The 10,726-nt window shown below is 44.8% G+C and overlaps 1 protein-coding gene across 1 annotated transcript in view; it reads left to right on the top strand.

Annotated features, from left to right (window-relative positions):
- Positions 1-2,001: 2,001 nt before the first annotated feature.
- The window catches only part of LOC126195657 (signal-induced proliferation-associated 1-like protein 2), a gene marked incomplete at its 5' end in the record, with an annotated part of 213,322 nt that continues 204,597 nt past the window's right edge, over positions 2,002-10,726 (top strand). The window contains one exon of the mRNA XM_049934281.1: positions 2,002-2,126. Coding sequence (XP_049790238.1) covers positions 2,002-2,126 — 125 coding nt within the window. The remainder of the gene's footprint in view (positions 2,127-10,726) is intronic.

Here is a 10,726-nt window from a genome sequence, read left to right as displayed (position 1 = left end):
AGTGGGTGTACCTCCTGGGGAACGCGTTTCTAGCCATAAGACCCTATGACCTTATTTGCTTGTTATCCTCTCAGCGTATGTTTCCTGCAGTTTTTCCCTATTTAGCAAACTCACTCTGTACAATGTTCTACAACTTACAGTAAACTTACAGAGAATAGCCATATTCAGTAGAAAATTGCACCATTTTAACAAAGAAGTGGAAAGTTACTACTGATATAGAGTGTAGACGTCCCCCGCTGTCAGGCTGGAATCTCCTGAAGTTTAGTCAGATATGTGGCCGAGGACCTGTGCGGCGTCGTTTGACGCAAATAAAACAAGATTAGCTATTATTCCAAGGTCGCTGTGTCAGCCTCTAGTATAGGCCGGCGTCTCTTGGTCTGGCGGGTTGCCGGCACATAGACTTTAGGCGCTTCCTGTGCGGCAGATCCGCTGTGAAGGAGACGTGACCGCGGTTCATGCTGCCTTAAGAGTGGTCTGTCTCACTCTGTTCACTGCCCGCGTTGTCCCATCAGATGGAACGAATGTCGGATGCCGTGTTGTCTGATGTCGTGATGTACGCTGATCCTGTCCCACCAGTTGGTAGGCCCTCTGGTCTATACAGTTCCAAAGTTATCAGAGCAGCTTGCGCCCTAAACTGGAACGCTGTTGCTGGACCCCTGGACTACACATCAGTGGCAGCTTCGGTCCTAGGCTCCGCCACTGGGATTACAGACCTGCTGCCATTGCGGCAGGCAGCGACTGAAATAATCTAAGGCAAGATGCTACAATACAATAAGCAGAGAATCGAGTACAATGTGAACACCATCGATCCTACTGATCAACTTCCCCTAGGCTCGCTGGTCAGTGTATTTATTAAAGTGGGGAGAGGCTTTGCTGTGCGACGTCATTCCTAATGATCGGATCGGTCCAATTTATGAAGAGTGATCAGCGGTCTCTAGTTATATTTGCTTAATGGGTTTGTTTCTGTACTGCAATATTCCGTCAAGTCCCGTGTCGAGTCTCGGTCCGGCACACAGTTTTAATATGCCAGGAAGTTTCATACCAGCCCTCACTCCGCTGCACAGTGAAAAGTCTCATTCTGGTCACTCTGTACAATGTTCTACAACTTACAATACACTTACAGAGAATAGCCATATTCAGTAGGAAATAACACCATTTTAACAAAGAAGTGGAAAGTTACTACTGCTATGGAGTGTAGGCGTCCCCCGTTCTCAGGCTGGAATCTCCTGCAGTTTTGTCAGATATCTGGCTGACGACCTGTGGAGCGTCGTTTGACGCAAATGCCGGCCGCTGTGGCCGAGCGGTTGTAGGCGCTTCAGTCTGGAACCGCGCGACCGCTACGGTCACAGGTTCGAATCCTGCCTCGAGCATGGATGTGTGTGATGTCCTCAGGTTACTTAGGTTTAAGTAGTTCTAAGTTCTAGGGGACTGATGACCTCAGATGTTAAGTCCCATAGTGCTCAGAGCCATTTGAACCATTTTTTAACGCAAATGAAACAAGATAAGCTATTACTCCGAGGTCGCAGTGTTAGCCTGTAGTATAGGCCGGCGTGTCTTGGTCTGACGGGTTGCCGACACATAGATCTTAGGCGCTTCCCGCGCGGCACATGCCTTGCAGCTGACATTTATGGACACGTCACTGTGCTAAAACAATGCTGGGCTGTGGGGACTTAGCACAGGAGAGCAAAATTTTTCAATCTCGGCGCATAGGAGAAGTGTGGTGTTACCGCCTGACATGTTCTACACGAGTTTCTATTGTCCTTTTCGTCACCCACGTGCGTCTCTGTTAATTCCGTTTAGTTGTTTAGAGCTATAGCAAAATGAGAAAAAGAGATATGACATTTGTATTTACCGAGTGCACCCGCAGGCTGGTCTGAGCAGACGGTGTGGGTGTTGCAGGGTGTCGGAGTGGGCGGCCATGGGATGACGCTGCTGCAGCGCAGCTCGTCGAGCCTGGAGCTGAGCCAGCAGGAGCACGGGCCCGCGCCGGCCCTCGGCCTCTGCCCGCCCGCCCCCGCCACCCCCGGGGGCGGACACGGGCTGGGGGCGGGCCCCGCCGCCCACGCGCTGCCGCTCCGCACCGCCGGCCGCCAGTACGGTAGCCACGGCTCCATAGACGTCGTCGCGTAAGTACGCTGCCTCTACCACTACTGCATTAACTGAAACGTTCGATGCCACTTAACTACCGCCTTACAGCCTACTGCCACAATTCGAACTACACTAAGATCAGCCATACACCGCAGTCTACATTCCAAATACTGGTATACGCATCAAAGAAATGTTGACTGTGTTCTTTTCTTTCTTCTTCCCAAAGAAGTGACTGCCAGTCTATGTCTGAAAGTAAGCATTGAAACTATGTGCGCAAAATGAGATTAGGTAGTGAATCTTAATCATGTTGTTGTTGTTGTGGTCTTCACTCCTGAGACTGGTTTGTTGCAGCTCTCGATGCTACTCTATCCTGTGCAAGTTTCATCATCTCCCAGTACCTACTGCAAACTACATCTTTCTGAATCTGTTTAGTGTATTTATCTCTTGGTCTCCCTCTACGATTTTTACCCTCCACGCTTCCCTCCAATACTAAATTGGTGATCCCTTGATGCCTCAGAACACGTCCTACCAACCGATCCCTTCTTCTAGTCAAGTTGTGCCACAAACTTCTCTTCTCCCCAATCCTATTCAACACCTCCTCATTAGTTATGTGATCTACCCATCTAATCTTCAGCATTCTTCTGTAGCACTACATTTCGAAAGCTTCTATTCTCTTCTTTTCCAAACTAGTTATCGTCCATGTTTCACTTCCATACATGGCTACACTCCATACAAATACTTTCAGAAACGACTTCCTGACACTTAAATCTATACTCGATGTTAACAAATTTCTCTTCTTCAGAAACGCTTTCCTTGCCATTGCCAGTCTACATTTTATATCGTCTCTACTTCGACCATCATCAGTTATTTTGCTCCCCAAGTAGCAAAACTCCTTTACTACTTTAAGTGTCTCATTTCCTAATCTAATTCCTTCAGCATCACACGACTTAATTCGACTACATTCCATTATCCTCGTTTTGCTTTGGTTGATGTTCATCTTTTATCCTCCTTTCAAGACACTATCCATTCCGTTCAACTGCTCTTCCAAGTCCTTTGCTGTCTCTGATAGAATTACAATGTCATCGGCGAACCTCAAAGTTTTTATTTCTTCTCCGTGGATTTTAATACCTACTCCGAATTTTTCTTTTGTTTCCTTCACTGCTTGCTCAATATACAGATTGAATAACGTCGCCGGCCGAAGTGGCCGAGCGGTTAAAGGCGCTACAGTCTGGAACCGCACGACCACTACGGTCGCAGGTTCGAATCCTGCCTCGGGCATGGACGTGTGTGATGTCCTTAGGTTAGTTAGGTTTAAGTAGTTCTAAGTTCTAGGGGACTTATGACCACAGCAGTTGAGTCCCATAGTGCTCAGAGCCATTTGAACCATTTTTTTGAATAACGTCGGGGAGAGGCTACAACCCTGTCTCACTCCCTTCCCAACCACTGCTTTCCTTTCATCTCCCTCGACTCTTATAACTGCCATCTGGTTTCTGTACAAATTCTAAATAGCATTTCGCTCCCTGTATTTTACCCCTGCCACCTTCAGAATTTGAAAGAGAATATTCCAGTCAACATTGTCAAAAGCTTTCTCTAAGTCTACAAATGCTAGAAACGTAGGTTTGTCTTTCCTTAATCTATTTTCTAAGATAAGTTGTAGGGTCAGTATTGCCTCACGTGTTCCAATATTTCTACGGAATCGAAACTGATCTACCCCGAGATCGGCTTCTACCAGTTTTTCCATTCGTCTGTAAAGAATTCGCGTTAGTATTTTGCAGCTGTGACTTACTAAACTGATAGTTCGGTAGTTTTCACATCTGTCAACACTGAAGTCTGAGGGTATGTCGCCTGTCTCATACATTTTTCTCACCAGATGGTAGAGTTTCGTCAGGACTGGCCCTCCCAAGGCCGCCAGTAGTTCTAATGGAATGTTGTCTACTCCCGGGGCCATGTTTCGACTCAGGTCTTTCAGTGCTCTGTCAAACTCTTCACGCAGTATCGTATCTCCCATTTCATCTTCATCTACATCGTCTTCCATTTCCATAATATTGTCTTCAAGTACGCCGCCCTTGTGTAGACCCTCTATATACTCCCTCCACCTTTCTGCTTTCCCTTCTTTGCTTAGAACTGGGTTTCCATCTGAGCTCTTGATATTCATACAAGTGGTTCTCTTTTCTCCAAAGGTCTCTTTAATTTTCCTGTACGCAGTATCTATCTTACCCCTAGTGGGATAAGCCTCTACATCTTTACATTTGTCCTCTAGCCATCCCTGCTTAGCCATTTTGCACTTCCTGTCGATCTCATTTTTGAGACGTTTGTACTCCTTTTTGCCCGCTTCATTTAGTCCGTTTTTATATTTTCTCCTTTCATCAATTAAATTCAATATTTCTTCTGTTATCCAAGGATTTCTACTAGCCCTCGTCTTTTTACCTACTTGGTCCTCTGCTGCCTTCACTACTTCATCTCTCAAAGCTACCCATTCTTCTTCTACTGTATTTCTTTCCCCCATTCCTGCCAATTGTTCCCTTATGCTCTCTCTGAAACTCTGTACAACCTCTCGTTTAGTCAGTTTATCCAGGTCCCATCTCCTTAAATTCCCACCTTTTGCAGTTTCTTCAGTTTTAATCTACAGTTCATAACCAATAGATTGTTGTCAGAGTCCACATCTGCCCCTGGAAATGTCTTACAATTTAAAACCTGGTTCCTAAATCTCTGTCCTACCATTATATAATCTATCTGAAACCTGTCAGTATACAGGGTGACAATTATTGAACTATAAGACAAAAAAATGTCAACGACACTACTGGCCATTAAAATTGCTACACCACGAAGATGACGTGCTACACACGCGAAGTTTAACCAACAGGAAGAAGATGCTGTGATACGCAAATGATTAGCTTTTCAGAGCATTCACACAAGGTTGGCGCCGGTGGCGACTCCTAAAACGTGCTGACATGAGGAAAGTTTCCAAAAGATTTCTCATACACAAACAGCAGTTGATCGGCGTTGCCTGGTGAAACGTTGTTGTGTTGCCTCGTGTAAGGAGGAGAAATGCGTACCATCACGTTTCCGACTTTGATAAAGGTCGGATTGTAGCCTATCGCGATTGCGGTTTTTCGTATCGCGACATTGCTGCTCGCGTTTGTCGAGATCCAATGACTATTAGCAGAATATGGAATCGGTGGGTTCAGGAGGGTAATACGGAACCCCGTGCTGGATCCCAACGGCCTCGTATTACTAGCAGTCGAGATGACAGGCATCTTATCCGCGTGGCTGTAACGGATCGTGCAGCCTCGTCTCGATCCCCGTGTCAACAGATGGGGACGTTTGCAAGACAACAAGCATGTGCACGAACAGTTGGTAGACGTTTGCAACAGCATGGACTATCAGCTTGGAGACCATGGCTGAGCTTACCCTTGACGATGCATCACACACAGGAGCGCCTGCGATGGTGTACTCAACGACGAACCTGGGTGCACGAATGGTAAAACGTCATTTTTTCGGATGAATCCAGGTTCTGTGTACAGCATCATGATGGTCGCATCCGTGTTTGGTGACATCGCGGTGAACGCACATTGAAAGCGTGTATTCGTCATCGCCATACTGGCGTATCACCTGGCGTGATGGTATGGGGTGCCATAGATGTGTTACGACCCGTGGCTCTACCCTTCATTCGATCCCTGCGAAACCCTACATTTCAGCACGATAAAGCACGACAGCATGTTGCAGGTCCTGTACGGGCCTTTCTGGATACAGAAAATGTTCGACTGCTGCAGTAGCCAGCATATTCTCCAGATCTCTCACAAACTGAAAACGTCTGGTCAATGGTGGCCGAGCACCTGGCTCGTCACAATACGCCAGTCACTACTCTTGATGAACTGTGGTATCGTGCTGAAGTTGCATGGGCAGCTGTACCTGTACTCGCCATCCCAGCTATGTTTGACTCAATGCCCACGCGTATCAAGGCCGTTAATACGGCCAGAGGTGGTTGTTCTGGATACTGATTTCTCAGGATGTATGCACCCAAATTGCGTGAAAATGTAATCACATGTCAGTTCTAGTATAATATATTTTTCCAATGAATACCCGTTTATCACCTGCATTTCTTCTTGGTGTAACAATTTTAATGGCCAGTAGTGTAGTTACAAACTACGATGTGCACACAGATTATTCGACATATAAATGTCACTACGGAACATCGATGCTGTCGATGACCTCCCGAATGACTGTTTTCAATTAAGCGATGGTTTTGGGGTTACTGCTGTACGTGTTGTCTTTAATATAGCCCCACAAAAAGGAGTCGCATGTGTTCAGATCCGGAGAATATGGCGGCCAGTCGAGGCCCATGCCAGTGGCCTGTGGATACCTCAGAGCCGGAATGCGGTCGCCAAAGGACTGCTCCAGGACATCAAACATTCTCCTGCTTCTATGTCGCCGAGCTCTGTATTGTGTGGTTCACATCTTGTCGGAATCAGAGTCACTGTGGGTAATGGGGATGAAATTATCTTCCAAAACCTTCACGTACCGTTCGGTAATCATCGTGCCATCAAGGAATAACGCACCGATTATTCCGTGATTAGACATAGCACACCACTCACTCACCCGTTTAAGGTGAAGAGACTTCTCAATTCCGAAATGCGGATTATCAGTCCCCCAAAGGTGCCAATTACGCTTATTGACAAACCCATCCAAATGGAAGTGGGCTTCGTCCTAAACCAAACAGTGCACGCGCATATTATTTCCCATCGAGCCCCGCGGCCTACCGTGCAGTTTGAACGTCGCAACGCGAACCGTTCATAAGTTTTGACGGATTTATTTCATATAGTTCAATAATTGTCACCCTGTACATCTTCGTTACAGTACGGGACGAAGCCGACATCCGTGCCGGCCGGGGTGGCCGAGCGGTTCTAGGCGCTTCAGTCTGGAACCGAGCGACCGCTACGGTCGCAGGTTCGAATCCTACCTCGGGCATGGATGTGTGTGATGTCCTTAGGTTAGTTAGGTTTAAGTAGTTCTAAGTTCTAGGGGACTGATAACCTCAGCAGTTAAGTTCCATAGTGCTCAGAGCCATTTGAACCATTTGAACCGACATCCGTTGTCGGCAGCTTTACTTGACTCCTATTACTGTTTTTCCTTCCGATCAAAAACTCGCAAGGATAATTCTATCAGTCTCTGTTGAGCCCGATATTGTTATCGTTGTTGTGGCGGTTTACGTTCTCAAGAACACTCGATGCAAATCTGCTGAAAGACTGTTTGTCTCTGTGTAAGTACTGCAAGCTACATCCACCTGAAGCTCCTTATTGCACTCAAACCTTGGCCTCCCAGCGCAGTTTTTTTGTCCCTATACTTCTATCAATTTCCGAACACCCTGTACGCCTATATGAACATCTTCCTCCCTTCAACGTGCTTTACAAACTTCATCCTAACCAGATAGGTAGCCAAATCCATAAAGTAAAGAGTGCTGAAACTGTTTACTCTTTGACGTTCGAACTGCATCACATTTGTGATACTGCTTTTATTTGTTGTTACGTTGTGTGTATTATGATTCCGTATAATGAGTACAATGCCCATAGAAACCTTAATGTGTTCAGTCCATACTTCCATACTAATATTATCAATGTGAAAGTAACTCTTGTCTGTTAAGTTTTCGTGACTTAACTGGTGAACCAATTTCGATGAAATTTGAAGCCTGAGGAAGAACATATTCTATTTTCGAAAGTAAAAAACAGAAAGAAGGATCGATCCCTAAGGATTTGAAGTAGGGAATGGAACATCTCCTTTTACATCAGTGAACATAAACTCTCTTAAAAAATTATTAAATTTGTTGCATAATGTCCACGTTGTATGATGTATAGTTGATTCAGCAGCACAGTGCATAGTTGCGCGCTGCTGCCCACGTCACTTCGCACACACCCATCGGCAAGCGTGTGCAGGCACAGGTAACAGCTAACATACAGTATATACAGGACGTTAGGGGTGTACGTAGGTGCAGATATATCTATTGGTGACTGAGGGCAGTATACTGAACAACATTGCATCATTATTTACTTCATTTGCTGACTAATAATTGTGGCTGTTAGCAGTGGTATGGTTTTAGGCTGGTTAGTACCTCCAAGTGCATGTGACAAGGACAAGTAGATCAGGTGATGAATTGCGAACACGTGGATGCAAAAAGGCTACTGTGTACTGGCAGGCGTAGCCCACCAGTTGGTGCTGTTACGACCAAGCAGAAAACAGCAGGTAGTAAATTATGTGATGTGTTTGCAGGAAGACTGTTAGATGCAGAGAAAAAAAACAACTAATATATTGAAGTAAGGACATATTAAAGTACCTGTTATCATTATACAGGGTGTAAATTTTAAGTTGACGAACCAGAATAACTCCAAAAATAAGCTTCACACGAAAAAACGTGTAGAATCCAAAGTTGATTATTTTCGAAGGGGATATCTTCTGGTGCTAAAATTAACCCGCCAGCCCCAGCCCCTGGGGGTGGGGCGGTAGGCAACTTTAAATTTCAAATGAGAACCCCCATTTTTTATTGCAGAATCAGATTCTACATAAAAAAACGACGTAAAAAACTACGTACATTTTGCCTTAAAAATTTGTTCTGATTCTTGGTAGTTAGCGCCGTAATTCAAGAAAATCCATGTTCTCATTTTTGCGTGGAAAATGGTTACGGATAAATAAAAAAAATACTTATTTACTTCGTAAATTTTGATTCGCTAAAACTAAAACTCTCCCTCTCGCTCCTACTTCCAAGTATTTGCAAATAATCAACACTAAAACGAAACCAATCGTTCCTTTTCAGGACCACCAAATCTTAAACGGGAATACGTTCATCTTTAGTTAGCGAGTGGGTTATCTTTTCCTCAGTTAGTCCTTTACTTTGTTTACTCTGTGAGTTAATGAGTTCACTTGTAAGTAGAATGATTAGTTAGTTAGCTAGTCAGATGATTTGTTTGATAATTAAAACCTGTGTGGCCTCATGACCACGAAACAAACAAAACTTATCCGAATTTGCGGGAAAAATTAATACATTATTTGGGTCAACATTTGTGAAACTCTTAATTCTTCTCTCTCAAACCCCACCCTATGGGGAGAGAGGGAGAGTTTTAGTTATAGCGAATCAAAATTTACAAAGTAAATAAGTATTTTTTATTGATCCGTAACCATTTTCCACGCAAAAATGAGAACATGAATTTTTCTTGAATTACAGCGCCAACTACCAAGAATCAAAACAAATGTTTAACACAAAATGTACGTAGTTTTTTATGTAGAATCTGATTCTGCAATAAAAAATGGGGGTTCCCACTTGAAATTTTAAAGTTGCCTCCCGTCCCACCCCCAGGGGGCTGGGGTGGCGGGCTAATTATAGCACCAGCAGATGTCCCACTCGAAAATAATCAACTTTGGAATCTACATATTTTTTTCGTGTAAAGCTTATTTTTCGAATTATTCTGGTTTGTCAACTTAAAATTTACACCCTGTATATATGGTGGTTGTATTATAATTGATTAAATTGCAGCTACACACAGAGGCCCTGTGTGCACTGTAAGCATCGTGTGGCAGCGAAACTTAGTAGATATCCTAATTCGTTAATGCGGAATCGATTTACGCTGGAAAAAAATTAGTTCCAGTCTTGACCATCAAATGCAAATCTGACACTGTGAATAAGGAAAGACGTATACAAATGTTTTCACATGTAATGGATCAGGCATGGGACGTGAGCAGAAAAAATCAAACTAGCGAGAAAGGCTTAATGTTGATTTTATTATTCACCACTGGTTACACAATTTGTACAATATGAGCACAGGAGGCGTCGACGAGATGCTGTACAGCGCCAGATTTGCACCTGGAGACCACAAATGGAACTAATTTTTTTTCTGTGCGTAATTCGGTTCCGCATTAACGCGTTAGCATATCTACCAAGTTTCGCTGCTATACGATAATTACAGCCCAAACTGGACCTCCGCGAGTAGTTGCACATTAACTACACTACTGGCCATTAAAATTGATACACCACGAATATGACGTACTACAGACGAGAAATTTAACCGACAGGAAGAAGATGCTGTGATATGCAAATGATTAGCTTTTCAGAGCATTCACACAAGGTTGGCGCCGGTGGCGACACCTACAACGTGCTCACATGAGGAAAGTTTCCAACCGATTTCTCATACACAAACAGCAGTTGACCGGCGTTGTCTGATGAAACGTTGTTGTGATGCGTCGTGTAAGGAGGAGAGATGCGTACCATTACGTTTCCGACTTTGATAAAGGTCGGATTGTAGCCTATCGCGATTGCGGTTTATCGTATCGCGACATTGCTGCTCGCGTTGGTTGAGATCCGATGACTGCTAACAGAATATGGAATCGGTGGGCTCAGGAGGGTAATACGGAACGCCGTGCTGGATCCCAACGGCCTCGTATCACTAGCAGTCGAGATGACAGGCATCTTATCCGCATGGCTGTAACGGATCGTGCAGCCACGTCTCGATCCCTGAGTCAACAGATGGGGGCGTTTGCAAGACAATAATCATCTGCTCCAACAGTTCGACGACGTTTGCAACAGCACGGACTATCAGCTCGGAGACCATGGCTGCGGTTACCCTTTACGCTGCATCACAGACAGGAGCGCCAG

This window comes from Schistocerca nitens, chromosome 7 (assembly GCF_023898315.1).
Source record: "Schistocerca nitens isolate TAMUIC-IGC-003100 chromosome 7, iqSchNite1.1, whole genome shotgun sequence".
Classification (NCBI taxonomy): domain Eukaryota; kingdom Metazoa; phylum Arthropoda; class Insecta; order Orthoptera; family Acrididae; genus Schistocerca; species Schistocerca nitens.
The sequence above is the reverse complement of the archived record's forward strand: the minus strand, read 5'-3'. Positions and strand labels throughout refer to the sequence as shown.